General features: G+C 36.6%; 1 protein-coding gene across 2 annotated transcripts in view; it reads right to left on the bottom strand.

Moving 5' to 3' along the window:
• The window catches only part of LOC150077411 (AP-2 complex subunit alpha-like), a 588,904-nt gene that overhangs the window by 215,025 nt on the left and 347,100 nt on the right, over positions 1-26,779 (bottom strand). For both annotated transcript variants that reach the window (XM_090386478.1, XM_090386479.1), the window contains exons 16-17: positions 22,579-22,708; positions 124-225 (exon numbers count right to left, since the gene is read on the bottom strand). In XM_090386478.1, the coding sequence (XP_090242604.1) occupies positions 124-225; positions 22,579-22,708 (232 nt within the window). The remainder of the gene's footprint in view (positions 1-123; positions 226-22,578; positions 22,709-26,779) is intronic.

Here is a 26,779-nt window from a genome sequence, read left to right as displayed (position 1 = left end):
TACAAATTTTATATAAAAATATGAGAATCAGTTTGCTATGAAACAACTTAAACATATGCAACATTAATGAGCAGAATACTATAAGAAAGGAAATTTATACTAGAAAACCAAATGAGAACTTACTAAAACATCAGCAGTAGCAATGCTACTTAGCTGAAGATATTCAACAGTCCTCTGTTGCAATTCTGCATCAGCACTACGAATGTTGTTGTCACTTTTCAGTATCTGTAATAATAATAATTGTAAAAAAAAAAATATATATATATATATATATATATATATATATATTCATGTACAAGCAAGTTGTATAAACAAAACAAAACAAAACGGGAAAAAAAAAAAAAAAAAAAAAAAAGACACAGGTATAACGTCTGAAACCAGCATCTTATGGAACTAATAACTGAGTTTTTGAACAATAAATCTAAACAAGCATGGATTGTCAAAATTAAATATAAAAATCTAAATATGCACATGTAGGCAAACACATTGATAGTTTGCTCAATATAAAAAGTAGTTGACTGCTTTCCAATTTAACTATGTGATAACGTGCCACTTTATTAATTACATTATTTTATTGCTACTTATTCCTTTATTCCCTCTGACTGTTGGTTAAAATCTAGAACTGAGAAGCATATCTAAAACAAAAACCCAAGCACAACTAAATTGCTAACCAATTTTACTGAAAAAAAGTCACTTCAACAATGTTCCATGAAAGAAAAAAAAAAAAAAAAAAGAACAGAAAGAAAGAAAAACAAACTCATTTGATTATAATTTGTTATACATAAAAATATATTCTTCCCATGTTTTGAGATTGTGGGCTTCTCATTCCCATAATTTATGCACATAAGAGAAAATGACAAAAAAAAAAGGCAAACTGGCTCCTAATTGGAGGAGGCTACCAATACAGCCATCATTTACTTCTGCTTGGATAATTCTAGTTAAGTTCATATAGTTTATCACAGAAATAACTAAATGAAGACAAAGCAATGAAATTTTATTTATTCACATAAATATTTATTTTCATCTTAAAATGCTGATACAAGGACCGTATAGGTTTATTAATTCCAGTGCTGCAATTCATTAAGAGCAGAAGAATTGCTTGGGAATGAGCTCTGGGGCCTACAAGAGAGTGAAAGTATTTATTTAGAAATAAAAGTCCTCTTATCACTGCAATACTGTACTGGCTTGCTTCTTCACTATGCACCCAGCATATGAATGAGCATATTTTAAGTTTAATGGTTAACATTTTCTATTCAGTGATTATAAGACCATAGTTTTACTTCAACAGTTGAAAGTGTCCAATGTCCCCAAACAATGCATGTTGAATGTATAGTAAGAGAAGCAAGTTTCTGGATGAATTTTTGGAAGCATCAATTTAAGTATTATTTATCTTATCTTAAACATAATGAAATGAGATAAATTAGTTCACCATCCCATAGCATTACTTTGCAAATATATTCTTCATTACCAAAGCAGGTGAGGTATAAAATACTACCCTGGGTGAATTTCTTAAGAGTATTGTTTCCAGCACAACATACTTGTTTTAGGGGGATCAGGAAGAATATGCCCATCTTTAAAGCCTTGTCTACACAGGTTTAGTTCGTAGCTTGCTCCAGCTTCATGAATGTAGCTGGAGCAAGCATTCATACAAGGCCAGTGTTTCACATTAGATGGCAAGAATCTGAGTGAGAGAGAGAGAGAGAGAGAAAAAAGGCTGTTTTAAAAATATAATTATTAATTATTTTCTACATTCATGTTTACAAACTTTAGGATATTTTTGAAAAGCTGAATTTAAAAAAATAAATAATTAATAATAGTAATACACTGGGCTAGGAAATGAGTTAACCCAGAAGCACATGCACTGGGATAAAAATTACTCAATAAAGCTTGAAAGCAGTACACTTTGAAACGTGAATACCTACATCCTTTCCAACTCTTCAATACCTTTCAAGAAGATTTATCTGTAGCATAATAAGTAGGTTTCTTGATTTGTTCTGAAAACTTGTGTAAATATGTTTGTTTGTTTACTACTGAGCAAAATTTACCCCACAGATAAACACTTAACATTTTTCATTTAAACAGAGAAAATGGATCAAACTGAAATTGTGCTTGAAGATGATTTGCAAAAACCATTCTGCTGCTTTATTATTTTGTTAATTTTTTATTTTCATTTTACGCAATGTACACACATGCATTTAATTGCTTGTAGTATGCACTTAAGTTTAATATTTATCTATCCCCCCTCGTAAAAAAACCCTCTCACAAAATGAAATTTATGTTGCTTAATTCTCTCTTAATTCCTACCCTTTCCCATCCCATATGTATATTTTTAATGCTAAATACGTTTGTGTGGGATAATTTTTAGCCCATGCATGTGCCTAAATTTTCATATGCTTTTATATTTTTATGTGTACATGTGGAGACAAGTTAAGAAGAAAATCTATACATAGAAGTCTGCTCTTAAAGGACTCTATTCACAAGAACCTCAAGAATACAAAATATGCTTAAGAATTTCTCCACAAAGTTTTGAGACTTGAGTCTAGTTGATCCTTCAATTCAATGTGCTTAATACTTCAGCGAGCGATGCTTTACCAGTGAGAACAAATTGAAAATAAAACTGCCACACCTCACTAAACGAAATAATTATGGGATTCTATAACAAAACCTCTCATCACCATTTACTAAACAATATTTAATAAGGATGTATTCCAGGTTTGCTTACTGATAATAAAAAACTCCATTCCATAAACATTCTTGATACCTATACAGTTCCTATAATCTTCATGGTGGTGTTTTTGCCAAACTTCATCTTTTGTCAATCGGAGGAACCTAGAGACTCCACCCTCTCAAGATTCTCTAGTAATTATATGTATTAGATGGTATGAATCAGAGCTGTAATGCACAATACGTTCTATGTTGATATTAATATTTGTAAAATAATAAGAGGAGTTTACCTCAATATAGTATGTAGAACACTTCTATATGATACTCTCCAGAAATTAAAACGAAATAAACAAAAAACTTACATTAGAGTAAAAAATAATTAAAAACCTATTTAACAATTAAAATCAATTTAACGCAATTAAAAACATTAAAAAGAATCTAACGAAAATATTCAAAACGATTTTTCTTCCTGAAGCTGACAACGCTTTTCGACAATATGTCGTGATCACAGAAATGAAAATTACCGAATAGGGTTGAACAAGAAACTTAAATAGTGAATATTTTTCTTCGCGCATGCGCATAAAGTCCACGCATCACAGATCAAATATGGCCAACGAAAATTAACAGAATTCTTGTGTAATTTAATTTCTACGATTTCTTCAATTAATAGTCACGTATAATTACGTTGGACATTAAGTATTCTGGCCTCGTTAAATAAAAAAAAGTTTTTCGTTAATGGCATGAAAGGCTAATTCTGACACTGCTGAACGAGAAGCACGAACTGAGGCTTCACGTTGATTTACACAAATATTGAGAGAAAAATGCGTCGCACCTTGGTAAAATGAGTCGCAATCACCGCAAGAAATGTTGTATACCACGTCATTAATTTGTGTTGTGAACCCGGAAAGAACCGAGCGATTGTTCAGTACAGTGTGTAATTTCCGTATTGGCCTAGCCACAATTTTAAGTTCGGTATCTTTAAAAAAATCTATTAAGCTGTTTGTGCCATTATTCAACGTATGGGACAGAAAAAGCATTTTTTGATATTACTATTGTTGGTTGGTGTAGTATTTTGTATCCTATCCTTAGCGTGTACCCTAATTCGGTTTATTGCGGCAAGGAGATAACCCCTGTTTAAGAACCTGCCAGTTAATATTTGCATTTCTGAGCCCAAAGCAGATTCCGTCGTTGAATATTTACAGGCATTTAGAAACTAATTAAAGATAATCGATCTTTTGTAGGTGAACAGGTGATAGCTACTATAATGTAGAAGCATACCGGTGTTTGTAGGTTTTCGATAGATGCTAAATTGGATTTTATTCGAGTCCCAAGTAAGCGTGAAATTTAGAAAGCTTAATGACTTTGTATCCGTATCCTCCCTTTCCAATGTAAATTTGAGTCTAGAATGAATATTAGAGTCTATATTAAGTCTAGAACGAATGTAAAATGTCTTGGATAGTACTGCTATCAGTAATAACAAGAACATTGTCTAAATACCTCCCATAGTGTGATATGGGGTCGAAAAGGTGTCAAATGTATATGCTCAATTGTTGAGAGATTGATCTGTGATATTAAGCCGCTCAGGCCTAAACCCATTGGAATCCAAAAATTTGTTTGTACACTTTGTCTCGAAAGGTGATCTAGTTGGCCTCAACTAACAGTTTAATTAAGTGAAAAATTTCCTTAATAGGTAGCTTCGTATAATTAATCGGTAGCGAATTATTATTTAACATATCCCAAATAATATCTAATGTGTATCCAACGTTTACATTCGTATATAACGAGGTAACATCTAGTGGGAATAAATTGTCATTGTCGCCAAGTCTACAGTCTAAGATTATTAAATAATGTATCGTAGTTCTTAATCCCAAATTGTATTACCTGACCAAAGGGTTTTATAATGCTATATAAAACCCTAATTGATTTAATTGTGTTAAATTGGTTTTTAATTATTTTTTACTCTAAGGTAAGTTTTTCGATTTTTTCGTTTTAATTTCTGGAGAGTATCACACGGAAGTATTCTACGTATTATATTGAGGTAAACTCCTCTTATTATTTTACAACTAGTAATTATGTGTGTGTGTGTGTGTGTGTATATATATATATATATATATATATATATATAATTACTGGATAACTGAGAGGAGTTGCACATAACCAAGGGACTAGCAAAACTTCCAGAATGGGATACTATTAATAAAAAGCAATAACCACAGTGTAATAATGTATCAAATTGGCAGTTATTTCTTAATGGAAATAATATCATGTAGAGGAAACAACTCTTTTCAGGCATTTAGATTTGCTTACGAAACTTCAGTCAACTTCTGTCACCATTGTTATAGTACTGAATGAGTGGTAGGAGTATTCTAGTGTTTTAATTGCAGTAAATAATTTGCTTGGAAGTTCTCAACAAATGGTTTATTATTATAATTAACTTATAACTTGCAAGCGTAACGATATCACATAATACATATTACATAAACATGGTAGTGTTTATAACGTAAATGCTACCACTTATAAACGCTTTTATAACATAAGAGTAGTATTACTGCTGCATAACTGGTGAATTAGAGTAGTGTAATAATTGCATTAAACTTCTGATTTAAAATTAGAAGTGTAGTTATTTTTACTCCTCTAATTACATTGGTGAATGTTTGTTGCTTATTCATAATTGCTTAAGAAACCACAGTCAACTTCTAATGCCATTGTGTGGTATTGATAAGACCATTTGAATTTTGCCACCACTGTTTCAGCATTGAGTGCATAATAGAGGAATTTAGTGTTTCAATTGTAACAAACAGATAGTCAAAAGTACAAATCACATAGGTTGGCATTAGTTAGATAATCCTATTATCTATTATAATTACTTAGATCTTACAAACATAATGGTATAGAGTAATACATATAAAATAAACTTTACAGGAGATACAAAATACATATAAAATAAGCTCGATATTGTAACATATTTAATAATGTAAACTTGATAGCATAAAATGTATTACTGCTGCATAACCGGTGCATAGTGTTAATACTGAATTTAACTATATTAGTTTAGTGTATTCTTAATTAAATTGAATTTGAACATAAATCATGCCTCAGACCAGAGCAGCAAAGAAAAGGGCTCAAAGTAGTGGGAGTGATGTGGCTCAAGGAACAACTGGGGGTGGATGGGTTGTCCTCCAAATAACAGCCTTACAAAATGTACTACTTGTTTTATGTTTGCGGATCGATCTGGAATCTACTGCCCTCATTTTCATCCAACTCATCATCGATATTGTCACTAGTTCTTTAAATACGCTCCAAAATATTAGTCACTCGGATATTCAGCTACTATGACATTATAAACTCTTAACAATTCGTCAAGAACAATTTCTTCACTGATCAAACTACACTTGGAACACTTACCATGATTGCTCAATGTCTTGCAGTAGTCCACCCCTCTTGTTGCTGTTAACTGGCATTTTAGCAAAACAATTCTTAATCATTGTTTCCATCACATCTTGGTTCCACAGTTTTGCCAACTCTGATATGCACAATAGAAAATCTATAACCGAAGGTTGGTTGGTTTTTATTCTGAGTATAATCTTTTTTTTAGTATGCGACTTCAGTAGTGCATTTTCAAATCTTTAACCCATCGGCTGAAGTTTAGACAAAGTATTCAGAAGGAAGAAAACATGCTTCACACTTGTAAGTTTCAAAATTACAGAGTGAAGGTGGGCAGGGCAGTTGTCGACAATCAATTTGTGATTTTTCTGTTTTCTTTCATCTTTTTTCAATTAAAATTTAAAATCCAATGTTCAAATTAAAAAAAAAAAAAAAAAACCACCTTTCCAATCGGTATAGTCTGATTCGATTGCAACTCCACTTTCATCAAAAATATCTTTTTCGAGTAAGCCATGGCACTCTTTAAATTTGACCAAACAACCAGAACTGGCTTGGAATGTTTTATGCTCCAGAAAAGATACATACTCCGTAGCCCGCTCTTTTATTGATGGCCCTGATATCGGTATGTTTTGGTCTCAAATCAATTATATCCACTTAAACTACTTCATCTACAACTTCATACAGACATAATTTTGCATGCTTCTGATTGAGTCCCGTTTTCTCAAACAGTTTGAAATTCGAAACAGCTTTTCAGAATGGTTAACACACTAATGGCAGGAATAACAAATTTTAAAGCAATTTTTTTTTTGTCTCTATCTACACTATTAAGCATTTCCACTTTATCACACTACACTGCCATTCACATAGGCATATCATGTAAGAAAGCAAGCTTATATAGCATCAGCCAAAAAAAAAAAAAAACCCTTCTCATTTCACCCATCCACTCACTCCAGATGTCTGTCTAGTTCTGCCTTGAATCTTTTTAAGCTATCAACTTCTACAACGATAAATTGAAGTTTCTTCCAACAATAAACCACCCACTGGCTAAAGAAAAACTTCCACACGTCTATCCTACAACTGTTTTCCTCAATTTTCATTTATGCCAGAGGAAGAATTCCATCAGCATTGAGCATGCTCAAACCATTCAAGGCTTTATACACCTCAATCAGATAATCTCGCAGAAGCCTAGTCTCCAGAGACTAATTTGCAAAACTTAAGCCTTTCTTCGTAAGAACAACCTTTGTTCCATTCACTAATCTTGTTGTCATTCTCTGTACTTGTTCCAGCAGCTCTACACCCCTTCTTAAATTGAGGCCTCCAGACCTGTATACAGTACTCAAGGTTTGGCCTGACCATTGCCTTATACAAGGGAATAATCACCTCCTTATCCCTGCTAGAAAAATTCCTGTATATCATTCACAAGACATGAGCTACTCTTGCAAACCATCTGCGCTATTCAGAAAACTTCTTATCTGACTGCACAATTACCCCCAGATCCTTTTCATTCTCTACCACTGTCAGTGTAGTACCACACAGTCTGGGTTTACTGCTTCCCATATGCAGTACTTTACATTTGTCAATGTTAAACTTCAGTTGGCACCTCTCAGCCCACCTACTCAACTTTTCTAGACCCTGTTAAGCAGCATACTGCCACTAGTGTCATTAACAACCCAGCCAACCTTCATATCATCTGCAAACAGACATTAAGCCTGATATACCATCATCAATATCATTAATAAATACAGAAAACAACAATGGATCCAACATTGAATCCTGGGGGACTCCACTAATAACATTAGTCCACAAAGAGCAGTGTCAATTGATTACCACTCTGTCTTCTTCCACTCAACCATCCCTTTATCCACAGCAGCAATTTGCCTCCAATGCCACACTGCCCTGATTTGTGCAGCACTCTTCCATGTGCAACAGTATCGAAAGCTTTTCTAAGATCCAAATAATACCAAAGCCTTTATAAGATCCAAATATATGATATCAAAATTATTCTTTGCATTCAGTTCCTTTCTGACCACCTCATAGAATACAATCAAATGGGTCAGACAAGACATCCCCTTAACAAACCTACACTGTGTCCGAGCTATAACTGAAGTCTTTTCTAGACGATCCTGCAGTGCTTCTGTAACCAGTGCCTCCATTAATTTCCATTTTTTTTTATGTAAACCCAAACACGAGGTATTAAAACCTATAGTACTTAGTACCATGCTTGGATTGGAGGTTGAGAAGATGAAAGAGGATATTTGTTGACATTGGACTTGAACTTCTGTAGACTGTAATTTTCAGGAAATACGTATGAAGGAAGATTGTTCCAGAAAACAGCAGTTGAATGAATAAACGAGGAAGATGAAAAGTTAGTTCTGTGAGTTTGAAGTTGGACAGTAAATGGATGCTGGCTGGTGGCGACACGTGTTCGGACTGTTTTGAAAGAGAGAGCAGGAATTATAGAAGCCAATTCAGAAGAACAGTGCCCATGGAAGTATCTGTAGACGAGGCATGCAGCAGAAACAGTACGTCTATGAAACAGCAAGTGCAGAGACTTTGTTAAAGAAGAAGAATCAATAATTAGCCTAACTGCCCCAGATGTGGGAATAATATTCTATGGTAGAGCAGATTTGCGATTTGTACAGAGTGAGCAGCTGTTTGGAAGAAAAGTAACGCTGAGAGCGAAAGAGAAAACCAAGGTTTTTAGATGCAGAAGAAGCAATATTTGTAATGTGCTTGAGCCAAAAGAGATTACAAGTCAGGGTAATGCACAAGAGATATATCATTTTGCCGAGAAATCGGAGTGTCACTAAAGATAAGCATAGGAGCAGAAGAATCCTTTTTGTGAGATATAAGAAAAGACTGAGTTTTAGAAGGATTGAAATCAACTGAGTTGTCTTTGCCCCACTGGAGAATTACCTGAAGATCAGCATTTAAGGAATTGGTAGCAGATTCGAGAAGTTGAAGCTGATTGAGCAGGACAAGGTTTATCAAAAGGGAAAGTGGAATGCAATGTGCTATCATCGGCAAAACTATGGATAGGATTTCCAGTCAATGGAAGGTCATTAATATACAAGAGGAAAAGAGTGGGGGAAAGACCTGAACCTTGGGGGACACCAGCATTAGTGGAAAAGTTAGAAGACAGAGAGCCATCTACCATCACCCTCAGTGAGCAATCAGAGAGAAAACTGGATAACCAATTACTAAAAACAGTTGGAAAACTGTAAGATGGAAGCTTGTTTAGAAGACCTTTATGCCAAACACGATCAAAAGCCTTTGAGATGTCAAGAGCAACTACTTGTGTTTCACCGAACCTTTCCATTGAATTAGTCCATAAATGGGTAACATAAGCCAGAATATCACCAGTGGATCGACACTGACGGAATCCATACTGGCGATCGTTGATCAGACGGAAGGTTTCTAGGTATTTTAAGAGTTGGCGGTTAATTGATTTCTCCATTACTTTAGAAAGAGTAGAAGTAATTGCAGTGGACGATAACTGGATGGGAGAGATTTGTCACCCTTTTTAGGAACTGGCTGAATATGAGAAAAATTTCCAAGCAGAAGGAAAAACACCTTTGGAATAAGAAAGTGAAAAAAGGTGGCAAAGAATAGGAGTAAGTTCAGGAGCACAGGTTTTGAGAACAAGTGAAGAAATACCATAAGGAACTGGAGCTTTCTTAGCATCAAGATTCGTCAAAATCCTTCTGACATCCTTTTGACGAAAGACCACAGGAGGCATTGAATGGAGCGTTTTGGGAATGGTGGAGTTTTTTTTACCAAGTTCATTATTACATGAGTTGGAAGAAAAATGGGATGCTAGCAGGTCAGCTTTATCCTTGGCTGAAGTGACAACAGAACCATCTGGTTTCGACAGATGTGGGAGCAGAGATGGGCAAGTGTTGCGGCCAATAGCTTTGGCAAGAGACCAGAATGCTTGGCTACCATTAGGGCAAGAAGCAAGTTTTCTACTCTTAGCCTGCTCAATCTCTAGTTTGGACTGATTAATAATTGCTTTACAATTGTTGCGAGCTTTGGTGTACACAGAAAATGAAACTGAAGCCAATTACGATATGCAACATTCTTCTCTTGAACAGCCTTAGCACATTTATTGGAAAACCAAGGTTTAGATAAATGACGAGATTTTAAAGTGGAGTGTGGGATAAAGGATTCCATTCCTGCAAGAATAATTTCACTGACACAATCTGAGCAAACATTGACATCAGAAGTTTTGAAACAGTAATCCGACCAAGGAAAAGAAGAAAAGAAGTCTCGCTGGTCATCCCATTTTGCATTCTTGTAACGCCAAACAACATGAGGTTGGGAATAGCCATGAGATAAAGGTTCCATTGGAGAAGAGACAATCACCAAGTTGTGATCTGAAGTGCCTAAAGGACCTCTCACTTCAACCTTGTACTTAGAAGGGTTGTTTGTGAGAAAAAGATCAAGCGTATTGGCTGTATGATTAGGATTGTTCAGTATTCTTGTAGGTAAATGAACAATCTGTGCAAGGTCATTAGTAAATATGCAAAAGCCTCAGCATCTTGACCAGCTGGGTTGATGTGACTAGAAAATGGAAGCCAGCTGTAGCTGTGAACATTAAAATCACCAAGGAAAATTACCTCATTGTTAGGAAAGTTGGACTGCAGAAAGTCAAGTTGCAAAGAGAGGAAGTCAAAGAGCTCCAAGTGATTGGTGGAGTTGGGAGAACGGTAGAGACAACATATGAATTTGACACAATGAGATAGAGAGATTTTAAGCCAGAGAACATCAAAAAGAGAAGACTCCAAATTGCCAAGTCTCTGACAGGGAATATCAGAACAGAAATATGCACAAGTACCACCTTTGAGGCGAAAGGAATCATACAGTGAATAATTTGAGCATCTGAGATGAGCAGTAGTAGAATCAACTGATACCTGAGATTCTGTCATTAATAGTAAATGGGGTTTGGCAGACTGCAAGTGGAAATGGACTTCGAGATTAGAACTGAGACCACGTATATGTGTGAAATGAATTAGGAAGTGCTTGGGAGGGTTAGATCTTTTCACAGATAAGCTTTCTCTATTAGTTTGACAATTCATGGTGTATTCAATAGTAAGAAAAAGTGGGTGGGACATGCTGTATGAGGTAATGAAATTTTTGGATATGGCGTACACATGGTAAGAATATACCCAGATCCTTTACATAATGTGGCCTCGGCAATGCTCCCCGCATACACACTACTCTGACTCCCTCCAGTCATTATCTCGCAGATAGAGGTAGCAAGATTATACACTAGCTGATTCGGAAGCCTCCTAGAGAGTTACCAATAGGTTCGGTCCGGTGTAATAACTAGCGGCCGGCCTGCAAACACCGTTTTAGAGCTGTACCCTCGAAATGTAAGGAATATTGGATCTCGCCACGATGTTCATCATAACCTCAAAAGTCAATCATACTGCATGATGGAAGAGATAGGGAAGGGTTGACCGGAACTTAGCTCTAGAGACTAAACATGGGTTCTACCACTTCAAACCTACAAATAAGCAAAAAAGTGGTGGTATTGTGGTATTGCACCGGTTGATGAGAGTCATATACCACCTAGCACTGCCTGGTATCAGAGGGGCAGTGTTCCTCCATGTGGTGTGGGCACCACACGTCGACCCCTGCTTACATCGGTTCACTCCTGGGTGGTCACAAGGCACAATTACATGGAGGTTATACCCAGGATTACTAACAGTCCCCCCATCGTGAAGGTGCAAGCAGGGGATTTGGCTGTCACAGGCCGTCCAGACTTCGCCGAAATTGGGTCCACTTGACTTGAGTGTCACCCAAATATTAGTTCCATCAGCGTTTTAAGACTCCCAGGTAGCAAGTACAGCTTGTCTGGCATATTTGAGAGAATGTCAGTGACAACCTCAAGGACCAATGGAACAGAAGTGAAACTAACAGGTCAGTAATTACTTGTGTCGCCCTTTGATCCTCCTTTGTGAATTCGGGTTGCATTTACACATCTCCAGTCCATGAGTACCTCCCCTGAGTCCAAGGAAGCCCTCATAATTATGGCTAAGGTTTTGCTTACTTTCTTTACTGCCCCCTTTAATATAACTGGATAGATTCCATCTGTCCAAGGTGGCTTTCTTACGTTTATCTTCAACAATTGCTCCTCCACTTTGTTCTCAGTTATTACGAAATCGTCTAGCCCACTGCCAGCGTATAATTCACCTCTGGAATTCCCCTCCCTGAATAACTCCTCATGGGTGAATGTAAACTACTCATTTAGTTATTTAGCTACCTGAGCAGGACTAGTTGAACATCGATATCCAGTGGACCAATCTGATTCATCCCCTTCCTTCTAGAGTTTACATACGTAAAGAACTCTTTGCTGTTTTTCTTTGCATCCTTTGCCAAAGATTTCTCATAATCTGCCTTTGCCTGCCTAACTTCCTTTGTGACTTGGTTACAGACCAGCTTTTATCTTCCATAGGCATCTGTGCCGCCTATTAATTTATGTATTCCATGCATTTTTATTCTCTGCCATATGTCTCATTAGTTCATCTGACATCCATTTAGGCCTAAACCTTGAACAATATTTCTTAGTTGGTATGAAAAGCCTAGTAGTTTGCAAGATTAATTCTTTGAATACTTCCCATTTAGAATTTGCTGTTGGTAAAATCAATTGGTCCCACTGTATAGACTTTATAAATTGTCTCAGACCTCCATATTCATCTTTAAGAAAGCAAAAACCTTTACCTTTATCCGATGGTAGTTACCTTTGAGTAAATCCCACATCAGCACATTGTGATTGCTGCCACATAGTGGTTCCTTTATCTGCAGATTCTCAATGTATGAAGAACCACTACTGATAATCATAACAAGAGTATTACTCCCTCTGATTACCTTCCGAACATGGTGCTGTAGATAACAATCATCCAATAAATCCACAAAAGCCTTGCTAGTGTGCGAATGACCAACCCACAAGTTCCAGTCAATATCAAATGAAATTAAAATACCTCATTATAAGACAATCTGATTTACTGCCCCCCCCCTCCCCTCTATTTCTGTCTACAGCTGTTCATTATACTCATCAGAGTCATTCGGCCTAAAACTCACTTTTACCCTCAATTTTACTTTCCCAGTGCTTATGTCACACCAAACTGACTCAACACTGCTCTGCTCATGTAGACTTGCTGTATTTGTATTTCCTTGGATTTTGTTTCTTAAATAATAGCATAAGACCTTCTCCCTTCCTGTACACACTGTTCTCCCCAAATTCCATTTCTGCATTCCTTATATCTGTGTGATGCCATGTCTCTGATATCCCAACAATATCTGCCACTTATATCAAAATCAAGGATTTCCTCTCAGACATTGTAAGGTTACTTGCACAGCAGCTAAAACAAAACTGAAATTAGAGACCCCTTAGCACGTAAACAGAGACATGTGAAATTTAGTGAAAGTGTGGATGAGTCATTTTTTCATAACAGATGAATTTCTGGGATAAAGGAAAATCACTCTCTCCTAATTATCTAACAGGATGCTTACAGTAAAAAACAGGTTGATCAGACCTAATGGGCACGCTGGGAATATGCCAAAATCTTTGACAATGTGTGGATACATAGATAGCAGTTGACCAGCACAACTTCTCGGTACAATTGTGTATAGGATGTATAGGTTTTACTACTACTTTTTAGCCATTGCTGACCATGGCTAAAAAGTAGTCATGGCCATGGTTGGCCAGTTTTCTCCTGCAGGGTTTTATGGGCACCACTAAACTGAAAAATGTTTTAGTTCTTAAAAGCTAAAGAGATTATTTCTTAATCCTTTTAGGTCTTAATTCGCGCTGTGTACAGCACCAGCTTTACTGCCTAAAGGCCAGAGATGCCAAGAATGTGTACCTGGGTCTGTTGAAATCAGTTCATTATATGGAAATTTTCTTCGTTTTACGAAAAAACTATTTTCAATGTAATGACCAAGGGGAAATCAAAAACGTTTGCTACATAGAAAAATTTGCTATATGGAAGTTTGTTAAAGAGAGGTCCGACTGTACTTCCATCCTGGTTGTTAAATGGTATAATTAATTAATAATATAAACATTAAAATTAATAATATAAATATAAACTTAATTTGCACTCACAAGTAAGTTTCAGTGTCACTATTTGTGTACTGACAGTTGGCAGCATGGCGGCATTCCACATTCTTTAGAGGATATCACCAAGTTATTATTAACCTCATTATGTAGTTGCTACTGCTTCTATATAATTTAGTTTTAACTTTGGTTTCACTGTTGGTGCATTTTAAATTGTATGTAAGAATAAAGTGAATAGTGTGAGTTAGTTATTGTGCAGTAGTTTGATATTTATAAATTCGAGAATTTAGAATAAAATATTAAAAAAGAACATCCAGAATGAAGAGACAACAAAGTTTGGAAAAATTTTAATGTTCCTTCTAAATATCATAAACAACAATCTTCTGAAGCTGTTGGAGAACAAAGGAGAAACTATATTAATAACAAACTGCAGGCTGGAAGATCTTTTAATACTGTGCAAAAATCAAAATAAAATAAAACAAAAAATTTTTATTTCTGGAATGAAAAACAACTTGATTATATCAACAAAATATATGAGCAGCTTATTATTGCTAGTGACATAAGTGATGGGTGCAAATGATGCTCAAAAGTTATATATAAATGTTGAAAGTGCTAAAAACTTTTAAATATTTCATCCAAACAGCAATCATGTTCTGTTAAAGCTAATGGTTCAAATAAAGTTATTTATTGTTATTTAGTTTTTCAGGAGCATTAGAAACTAAGGCCATATTGCTCTGGGGATATGCAATGGTCATTCCCTGACCTTTCTGCATCCTCCGTATTTGGTGGTGATGGGCTCGAACCCCGGTCTAATCAAGAAGCATGTGCTACGTGCTGCTGCTGCTGCTCCTTCCCACCTGGCTACGGAGGCGCCGTTCAAATAAAGAAATTTGCAATCATTGATGAGGAAAAAATTAAAAGAACATCATGAATCAGTTTTACATAATAAAGCATTTGAAATAATAAAAACTTCCAAAAAAAAAAAAAATTGTCAAAGAGTGTTGATAAAGCTTAAAAAACACATTTAGAAGTACCATCAGAATTATTAACACTACATATTGTATAAATTAAAAATAATTGACCATTTTCAGATATAAAACATGTACCAGTACTTCAAAAAAATAATATCAGTAGTGGTATATCATTGCAAACTATATTTAAGGCATACTATATAGCGGAATATGTGTTACTGCATTATCTTAGCATAGTACTGTATAGTAAATTAATCAATTCCATTTATTAACCTTATTAATTTTCATTGTTAATTAATTAAATCTTATTTAAATGATATTCATGCCTCAGACTAGAGCAGCAAAGCAATGTACACAAAGTAGCGGTTGTACTGTGGCATCACAGCCTAAAGAAATGTGCAACTTTTGAAATGTTTACAAACTTTTCTGGGATGGGACATGATGTTGCCAAGGGGGATGTCTTTGTGTGTGTGTGTGTGCTTGAAGAAAGCAGCGTGAAGAAGTTAGGCACTAACTCAGCGTTGTTATGGGTCTTTATCAGAGCTTGAAGAACAGGATAGATTCCCTCGAAGGACTTAAATTAGGGAATCCATCAAGATCTCAGCTGCCCACATCAATGCAAGAGCTTGTACTTGATCATCAGGCAACACAGCGGCAACTTTCAGGGCAGAATGCCTGGTCCCACAGGAGCTAGTTATTGTCGGTAGCTATTGTCAGGGAGACAGGAAATCGATATTGTGCAAAAAGGATAGGTGGAATAGGACCAGGATATGCCTGCCAGGGGCAAAAGCTGATGATGTTGTAGAGTAAATACCATCTTTTAAGGGCATAAAAGGTGATATTCTAGTACATATTGGCACTAATGTACTTAAGGGCTATACTAGACGAGTGCTTGAAGCTCGAGTGTAAGCTGGCATCGTGAACATTTCCAAAACAGTAAACTACACTTAGTGCTCCTAATGTCAGATTATTTGAAACTAGACAGGGTGCTTATAACATTTCACTGGATATCACAAGGGATTCAATTTTTCTATTCCCAGTTTAAAGATGGACGTTGTTCAAGTTGGATGTATTGCGGATTTATGTATAGTGTTGATTGCGAGTATAAAGATAAAACGATGGTGGATTTATCTAGCAAAGTCAACAAGATTAAAAAAAAGTTTTATATTATGTTTGAAACAAACTGGACCAAGATGTTTTAATTTTACAGAATGTCGATAGTTTTGATGAACTAATTTTAATTAGTGAAAAAGTTGCAGAAATCAATACCTATGTTTGCATCGATGCTTTACGTGCTGTACCGACAGGCGAACTGCCACTAATTAAAATATTTCTGAAATGTTTTCTTTGTTTGCAAAATTATTCTATTTCCACCCAATATTCTAATTCAGTTTTTTTTTTTTTTTATGAAAATCCCAAATGCGAAGTATTAGAACCTATAGTACTTAGTAATGTGCTTGGGTTGGAGGTTGAGAAGATAGCTGTTGACATTAGACTTGAACTTCTGTAGACTGTAATTTTCAGGAAATATTTTTCCAGAAAACAACAGTAAAATGAATAAACGAAGATGATGAAAAGTTGGTTCTGTGAGTTTGAAGTTACAGTAAATGGATGTTGGCTGGTGGCGGCACGTGTTCAGACTGTTTTGAAAGAGACAGCAGGAATTATAGAAGCCAAATCAGAAGAACCTGCCCTTCTGCAGAAAAGGCATGCAGCAGAAACAGTACTTCAATGAGACAGCGAGTGGAGAGACTCTGTTAGAGATCAGTCATTAATTAACCTAACTGCCCTCTTCTGAATGGAATCTAGATGCCTGAGAGAGGTTTCGGGGGCACCGCCCAAGATGTGGGAACATTATTCCATGGTAGGGCGGATTTGCGATTTGTACAGAGTAAACAGCTGTTTGGAAGAAAAGTAACGTCAAGACTGAAAGAGAAAACCAAGTTTTTTAGATTCACAGGAAGCAATATTTGTAATGCTTGTACCAAGAGAGATTAGAAGTCAGAGTAATGCCCAAAAGAGATATATCAACTTGCCTAGAAATCGGAGTGTCACCAAAGATAAGCATAGGAGCAGAAGAATCCTTTTTTGAGATATAAGACAAGATTGAGTTTTAGAAGGATTGAAATCAACTAAGTTGGTTGATTGGTTGGATTAAGTTGGATAATCCCCATTGGAGAATTACATGGAGATTGGCATTTAAGGAATTGGTAGCAGATATTTGAGAAGTTGAAGCTGATTGAGCAAGGTAAGATTTGTCAAACTAGAAAGTAGAATGCAATGTGCAATCATTGGCAAAACTATGGATATGATTTACAGTCAATGGAATTTGGTCATTAATATACAAGAGGAAAATAGTGGGGGAAAGAACTGAATCTTGGAAGACACCAACATTAGTGGAGAAGTTAGAAGACAGAGAGCCATCAACCATCACCCTCAGTGAGTGATCAGAGAGAAAACTGGATAACAAATTACAAAAAACAGTTGGTAAACCATAAGATGCGAGCTTGTTTAGAAGACCTTTATGCCAAACACAAATGCCTTTGAGATGTCAAGAGCAACTGCTTGTTTCACCAAACTGGTGATATTCTGGCTTATGTTACCCATTTATTTGTCCCTAAATGGGGTCCACATAAGCCAGAATATCACCAGTGGATTGACACTGACAGAACTACCTAGAAACCTTCCATCTGATCAACGATCAGATGGAAGGTTTCTAGGTAGTTTAAGAGTTGGCAGTTAATTGATTTCTCCATTACTTTAGAAAGAGTAGAAGTAATTGCAATGGGACGATAATTGGATGGGAGGAATTTGTCACCCTTTTTAGGAACTGACTGGATATGATAAAATTTCCGAGCAGAAGGGAAAACACCTTTGGAATAAGAAAGTGAAAAAGGCAGCAAAGAATAGGAGTAAGTTCAGGAGCACAGGTTTTGAGAACAAGTGAAGAAATACCATCAGGACCTGGAGCTTTCTTAGCATCAAGATTCGTCAAAATCCTTCTGACATCCTTTTGACGGAAGACCACAGGAGGCATTGAATGGAGCGTGTTGGGAATGGTGGCATGTTTTACCAAGTTCATTAATACATGAGTTGGAAGGAAAATGGGATGCTAGCAGGTCAGCTTTATCCTTGGCTGAAGTGACAGGAGGACCATCTGGTTTTGACAGCGGTGGGAGCAGAGATGGGTAAAAGTTGCAGCCAATAGCTTTGGCAAGAGACCAGAATACTTGGCTTCCATTAGGGCAAGAAGCAAGTTTTCTACTCTTAGCAGTTCAAAATCTAGTTTGGACTGATTAATAACTGCTTTACAATTGTTACAAGCTTTGGTGTAGGCAGAAAATGAAACTGAAGAATTGGAAACAAGTCAATCACAATGGCAACATTCTTCTCTTGAACAGCCTTAGCACGTTTATTGGAAAACAAAGGTTTAGATAAATGACGAGATTTTACAGTGTAGTGTGGAATAAAGGAATCCACTCCAACAAGAATAATTTCACTGACACAATCTGAGCAAAGGTTAACATCAGAAATTTTGAAAGTAATCCGACCAAGGAAAAGAAGAAAAGAAATCTTGCAGGTCATCCCATTTTGCATTCTTGTAATGCCAACCAACAAGAGGTTGGGAATAGCCATGAGATAAAGGCTTCACTGGAGAGGAGACAATCAAAGTTGTGATCTGAGGTGCCTAAAAGACCACTGACTAACCCTGTACTTATAAGGGTTGTTTGTAAAAAAAAAAGATCAAGTGTGTTAGCTGTATGGTTATGAATACTGGATGGTCAATCATAACCATCCAGTATTCTGGTAGGTAAATGAATAATCTGTGCGGGGTCATTAGAATTTCCAAAACCCTCAGCATCCAGAACAGCTGGATTTGTGTGACTAGAAAATGGAAGCCAGCTGGAGTTGTGAACATTAAAATCACCAAGGAAAATTACTTCACTGTTAGGAAAGTTGGAATTCAGAAAGTCAAGTTGCAAAGAGAGGAAGTGAAAGATTTCCAAGTGATTAGTGGAGTTGGGAGAATGGTAGAGACAACAAGCCAGAGAAGATCAAAAAGAGGAGATTCTAGGTTACCAAGTCTCTGACAGGGAATATCGGAATGGACATATGCACAAGTACCACCTTTGAGGCGAAAGGAATGATACAGTGAATAATTTGGACAACTGAGGTGAGCAGTGGTTGAATCAACTAAGATTCAACCGATAGCTGAGAGTCTGTCAGAAAAATACATGGGGTTTGGCAGACTGTAAGTAGAACTGGACATCATTGAGATTAGAACTGAGACCACGTATATTTGTGAAATGAACTAGGAAGTGTTTGGAAGGTTTAGATCTTTTCGCAGATAAGTTTGCTCTATTAGTTTGACAATTCATGGTTTACTCAATAGTAAGAAAAAGTGTGTGGGAGGTGGGACATTCTGTATGAAGTAATGAAATTTTTGGATATGGCATATGCATGATAAGAATATACCCAGATCCTTGACATAATGTGGCGTCGACAATGCCTCCCACATACATAGTACTCAGACTCCCTCAAGTCACTATCAGAGTAGAGGCAGCAAGATTATACACTAGCTGATCCGGAAGCCTCCTAGAGAGTTACCAATATGAGATGTGCAAATGTGACCCCAATTCACAAAGGGGGATCAAAGGCTGACACAAGTAATTATAGACCTGTGAGTTTAACTTCTGTTCCCGGAAAATTAATGGAGGCACTGGTGAAAGAAGCACTGCAGGATCATCTAGACAAGACTTCAGTTATAGCTAGGACACAGCATGGTTTTGTTAAGGGGAAGTCTTGCCTGACCAATTTGATTGGATACTATGATGCAGTCACAAAAGAACTGGATGCAGGGAATAACTTTGATATTATATACTTGGATCTTAGAAAGGCTTTTGATACTGTTGCACATGGAAGACTGCTGCACAAATTGGAGCAGTGTGGCATTGGAGGCAAGTTGCTGCTATGGATAAAGGGGTGGTTGAGGGGGAGAAGACAGAGAGTGGTAATCAATGGACACTGCTCGGCGTGGACTAATGTTATTAGTGGAGTCCCTCAGGGTTCAGTATTGGGGCCTTTATTGTTTTCTGTATTTATAAATGATATTGATGATGGTATATCAGGCTTAATGTCCAAGTTTGCAGACGATACGAAGGTTGGCAGGGTTGTCAAGGACACTACTGACACTATGCTGCTGCAACAGGATTTGGAAAGGTTGAGCAGATGGGCTTCGAGGTGGCAAATGAAGTTTAACATTGACAAATGTAAAGTACTACATATGGGAAACAGCAACCCCAGAGCAACGTATCAACTCTGTGGTACTACACTGACAGTGGTAGAGAATGAAAGGGACCTGGGGGTGGTGGTGCAGGCAGATATGAAGTTCTCTGAGCAGTGCAGACGAGCTGCAAGAGTAGCTCATGGTGTATTGTCAATGATATATAGGAATTTTTCTAGCAGGGATAAGGAGGTGATTATTCCCTTGTATAAGGCAATGGTCAGGCCACACCTAGAGTACTGTATACAGGCCTGGAGGCCTCATTTCAGGAAGGATGTAGAGCTGCTGGAACGAGTACAGAGGAGGGCAACTAGATTGGTGAATGGGACAAAAGGGTTCTCTTACGAAGAAAGGCTTAAGTTTTGCAAATTACAGTGTCTGGAAACTAGGCACCAGCGGGGTGATCTGATAGAGGTGTACAAAGCCTTGAATGGTTTGAGCATGCTCAATGCTGATGGGATTCTTCCTCTAGCTCAGAAAAATCACCTGAGAGGGCATAAATTCAAATTGAGGAAAGACAGATGTAGGATAGATGTGCGGAAATTTGCCTTTAGCCAGCGGGTGTTTGGTGGGTGGAACAGACTTCCATCCCTTGTCGTGGAAGTTGATAGCCTAAATAAGTTTAAGGCTCAGCTGGACAGGTATTTCGAACGAACAGAGGGGTGAAGTGGAAGTGGTTATTTTTATTTATTTATGTTACTTTTTTTTTTTTTTTTTTTTTTTTTGGCTGATGCTGCATAAGCTTGCTTTCTTGCATCAAATGCCTCTACTAATGCTAATGGGTTCGGTCCAGTGTACTAACTAGTGGCCAGCCTGTAAACACCTTTTTTAGAGCTGTACCCTTGAAATGTACGGAAGTGTGGATCTTGGCAAGGTGTTCATCATAACCTCAAAAGACATCAATGACGGAAGAGATGGGGAAAGGGTTGACCAGAACTTAGCTCTGGAGACTAAACATGGGTTCCACTACTTCAAGCCTCCAATAAGCAAAGTGGTGGTATTGCACCAGTTGATGAGTCATCTACCACCTAGTATTGCCAGGTAACACAGTGGTGGCATTCCCCCGTGTGGTGTGATCATCACAACTCAACCCTTGCTTACGTTGCTTCACACCTGGGTGGTCACCTACAGTGTGCTTGCACATTGGGGTTATACCCAGCCTTACTAACAGTCCCACCATCGTGAAGGTGCAAGTAGAGGATTTGGCTGTCGCAGACCGTCCGGACTTTGCTGATGGGTCCACTTGACTTGAGTGTCACCCGAATATCAGTTCCATTAGCGTTTTAGACTCCCATGTAGCAAGCACAGCTTGTCTGGCATATCTGAGAGAGTGTCTGCAGCCACCTCAATAACCAACTGCTGCTCTAATAAGGTATGTTCGTGTCAGACGGCACCTGGGATTTCTCCCATCTCCGCGTGTGTTTCGCTGTATCGAGGACAGTACACTGTCAAGCCAGAGACTTGAAAGTGTGTGAGTCGTGTCTGTGCAGTGTGATATGTTGTGCCCATTGTTTATCCGGCTTATTGGCCACCAGGCCCGACGTTGCCCATACCCTGCCACATGGAGGCTAGCCGGGTGTATCCAGTATCACAACAATTTGCCAGAGCAAATTGTTGTGATACTGGATACACCCGGCTAGCCTCCACATGAAAGTCAATTTTAGACTATTAGAGGGAAATCAGATTAATTATTACCAGCGTCTTACAAAGTCCCTCCATTCTGTATCATAATGTTCAGTTTCTGTATGCCTTTTCTATACACACTTCTGGACACTTTCTTCTGAATTGGCATCTGTAATTTTTCCACTCTTATCCAAACCAGTCCAAACATGTGTTGCATTAGTTGGCATCCATTCATTGTGCAACTCCAAACTCAGAGCAAAATTTTCCTCTTCCTCATTTTCCCTTCTACTTCTGTTCTCTGAACCTCACATGTACTTCCAGAAAATTAGTCTACAGAATTAAGATCTAATGTCAACTTCTGTCCTTTCAGCCTTCAATCTCTGCATGGTATTAAGCACTGTAAGGTCTAATACCTATTGTGTCAGGGGTTTGGGTTTTCATAAGGAAGAAATTTTTTTTTATATCACACGCACACACTGTTACCTTCTGTTTAGGATTATATCAAAAAAGGGTCAACCTAGGTTGGAACTGCCATCCCTAACAACAGGTACAAACTCACATTATAAGCACATTTTAAAAATAATACTTACAGCTTGAATTTCAACTTTAATTTCTGGGAAAAGATTGATGAATTTGATGTAAGTGGTAAGAAGTAAAGCTCTTGTAGGAGCTGGACATAGGTGATACTTTGAATGCAGCAACTGGAACTGGATTAAGGGACTTGAATGGGGAAAAAAATAAGGAAAATTAAAATAATTTCAATGCCAGTTAATTTCATTGGATTACTTTGAAAAAGTGAAACAATTTTATAAATTAAACTATACAACTATCAAGAAGACAGTTGAAATCCACAAATTACACCACTTAAATGCTTTTTTCATATTATTCACTTGTCAAATTAAAAATGCTAACAACTGTTATGTGAAAAAAATCCATTACCATTATTTAACTAGAATTCAATTTTAATGAATATATATTTTTTAAACATTCATTCATTCCTTAAAAAAAAAAAAAAAAAAAAAAAAAAAAAATCATTTCTGTATCTGTTCACAACTGGATCAAAAAACTTCAGAATATTTTGACACCAAAGAAAGCAGTGCTTGGGCATATCTTCACATGACACAGGGAAGGATATAACAGAAAAAGGACTTACATGTACAAGAGTACATGTCATAACAGTCAGTTTTCACACTGCATATGACTTCACAAATTTTGTGAAAAAAAAGTCTGTTGTGTATAAATAAAAAAGCTCTATAATCACTTATTAAAATTGCAATTTTAATAAGTACAGAAACAACTCATTCTAATAAAGGAGTTGTACATATACATTATTTCTCCAGGCCTCCATACACAGAAACACAAAAATGCACACTGATATTATATCTTTTATTGGCCTTATTTCAGATTTGTTTTTAATCCATGCATGGATTCTCTATGTAGAATTTATGCATTAGCATTAGTAGAAGCATATGATGCAAGAAAGCAAGCTTATACAGCATCAGCCAAACCCCCCCACACACACCCCCTTCTCATTTCACCCATCCATTTGCTCCAAAATGTTTGTCTAGTTCTGCCTTGAATTTATTTAAGCTCTCAACTTCTACAATGACAGATGGAATTTTGTTCCAGCAATCAACCACACGCTGGCTAAAGGCAAATTTATACACATCTATTCTACAATTGTCTTTCCTCAATTTGAATTTATGTCCCCTCAGAATTTACATTCTACACGACTAGTAGAATGACACATTGTTTCATTCTACTAGTCAGTTATGTAACATGATTTAGCCAGCGGGTGGTTGGTGGGTGGAACAGACTTCCATCCCTTGTCGTGGAAGTTGATAGCCTAAATAAGTTTAAGGCTCAGCTGGACAGGTATTTCGAACGAACAGAGGGGTGAAGTGGAAGTGGTTATTTTTATTTATTTATGTTACTTTTTTTTTTTTTTTTTTTTTTTTTTTTGGCTGATGCTGCATAAGCTTGCTTTCTTGCATCAAATGCCTCTACTAATGCTAATGCTAATGCTAATGAACAATTATATTTAATGAAGCAAACTCATAGCTCTGACCTCAGGGTCCTCCCTGGAGTAGAAACTGATTACCAGTGCAATACTTTACTACAAATTTTTCTGAAGCTCTACACTGATAGTTGTCCAATTGCTAATCCCATGACTGCAAGGAGTGAGAATGACAACTGCTCAAAAGGATGCCTCCTGTTTTTGACTCACTATCATCTTCCTCCTCCATCCCTCAAGCTTTCATCCCCATTGGTTCGACTTAGTATTTTATTTCTAGGGCCACCCTTTCCTCCCACCATGGTAGGATGTAAGCAACCCATAAATCAGCCACAGGAAGAAAAAATAAAAAATAAATAAATCTTAGATAAATATGAAATACATGTAGATTCATAAAATAAGGTCTTGAATCTTATGTTTAGTTTTATTTTTTAAGAAAAGAAAAACAAAATGGAAATCAATAAGGAACCATTTCATGAAAGGGTTAAGACTTCAAAGAACTACTGCAAATGACAGCAACAAACACACTTCGATCAACTTCTCCAGAAACAGACCAACACAGTAAAAGGGAGAAGGAAATAATCTCACAAGTACCAGGCATGTCGGCCAAAAGAGAAAGAGTGCTTTGGGTTTGTTTTCAAACCTGAAGCACTTCATGGTGTGCCTTTTCTTTCAAAGATGAAAGAAAATCACGCCAAGAATGGTTCAGAGCTAATAGCAACTACCAACATACTATCACAATTTGTAGCTCTTCAAAAGCATGAACAAGATAGTGACAGAACAGTAGACAAGGTGTTTTTGTTGTCTCTTTTACCACTAATGGATGAATTTATAGAATACACAATTAATTTGTGTCTACATTGATTTCTGTTTCCAAAATTCATGGTGTTTCTGGGTGTACTTTTAGAAGTGCTACTAAAAATTTGTAAAATGAGCTTGAATTCTAAAAATTCAAACAATTTTTGCCTATCACAGTTTTTTTTTTTTTTTTTTTTTTTTTTCACGTACAGCAAGAATTGTTTTCTTTGATATATATTCCATATGTGTGTGATCTTGTACTACCTCTGTAACTGATGGGTATAGAAGTGCCTAGCATGTTTATGCATGTTGAAACATGCAAATCAGATAGCTATATAAACCTGCAAAGTCTTTCTTCCACATTCAGGCATTTTTATGTCTGCTTCTAAAATTACTTTCACAATTTGCACCTCTGGCAATGAACTAATTGTGTGAATAATCCACACACACACACACACACGTAACCCCCGCTTAATGCTGATAATTCGTTACGGAAAACCAGAGCGCTAAGTGAATCCGCGGTAAGCGAGCACCGCATTCCCATAAGGTAACATATGTATTTGTGAGTTGGGATTGGTGCCATAGGATATTTCCTAATCAATAATAAATGGTAGTGAAAAGATGCACAAATGTCGGTCAAAATATTTAATATTCAAATATTTGTACATATAAAATATTCTGCATTACATACGTATATAATTATGTGGTAACTATTTACGTATCAAAATTAAACTTAAAATTCCAATTCAAATCATGAATTTAATTGATCTAAATTGATTTTAATTGATTTAATTTAATTGATGAATTTAATCATGAAAAATGTGTCGATTTTGGATTGAACTTTGCCCCTCTTCCAAATAAACTAAAAGGGATATTAATTTTAAATCCCCTGCAGCGTTACCACCCAACAATAAAGTCAATTGATCTTTCGCCGCGTTGAAACCTGGCATGTTTTTTTCTTCTTTCAATATGAAACTTCTTTTAGGCATTTGTTTCCACAAAAGTTCGGCTTCATCAGGCATTTGTTTCCACAAAAGTCCTGCTTCATCTGTGTTAAAAACTTGTTGAGAAGTATAACCCATAATACCCTTCTTCAATAATTTTAACAAGTTCTTTTTTGAAAGTTTCGGCTCCTTGACTGATCTGCACTTGCAGCTTCTCCCTGGATTTTAAATCCATTCTACCAGCCCTTACCAGTTTTAAATGGTTCCACATTTTTTTTTTTTGGGTGGGTTTTCTTCTGATAATAATATTGGCTAATCTGTTTCTCTCTCTCTTTTTTTTTTATAATATTTAACTTAACTGAATTCTGCATTGGATATTATCTTCAATAAAATTATTTAAAGTCTTTCCATTTCAATCCTAATAGCCGGCCTAGCCCGAGTTCCTTTCAGTGGAACAGCTATCTTTCCCACTGCTAAAATTAATTCTTTATTTTTTTATAATTGTTCTTACAGTTAAACTTGCAAGTCCTAAATTATGGCACACATCCGCTTGTCGATCGATTCGCTTCAAAACGTCTAATTTCATTTACAAATTCAGTCTTTTTCTTACATTTATAAGTCTTTGTACTCTGCCCAGACATTGTTGCTTTTTCATTCCTATTGGTCATTATTAACTCTTCAAAAATGTATTAATTTTCATTGCATTAATTACAATACATTGTTCGAGTAAACTGTCCATTACACACGATGTCTAATACTGTACTGAGTGATGACTAGACTTCGGATAAATGCATATAACGCAAATATTACAAGCAATATACTTGATCATTTTTTTAAAATGTTGATCTTGGAACTACGTAACACGTCACTGTACTGCAATTAAATTAGCATACGAGAAAATTTCACTGAGTGTGGAAAAATTTTTCAAGTCGGCGTGGGAAACGTTTTAATGCTGTTTTGCTATTCATTTTCAAGCTATTGACTCCATCAAATGAAACGATTTCGTTAAATATGCCAAAAATGCAATCTGTAAAA

The sequence above is a fragment of the Mastigoproctus giganteus genome, chromosome 12 (assembly GCF_048544385.1).
Source record: "Mastigoproctus giganteus isolate SK-2022 chromosome 12, ASM4854438v1, whole genome shotgun sequence".
Taxonomy (NCBI): Eukaryota; Metazoa; Arthropoda; class Arachnida; order Uropygi; family Thelyphonidae; genus Mastigoproctus; species Mastigoproctus giganteus.
The sequence above is the reverse complement of the archived record's forward strand: the minus strand, read 5'-3'. Positions and strand labels throughout refer to the sequence as shown.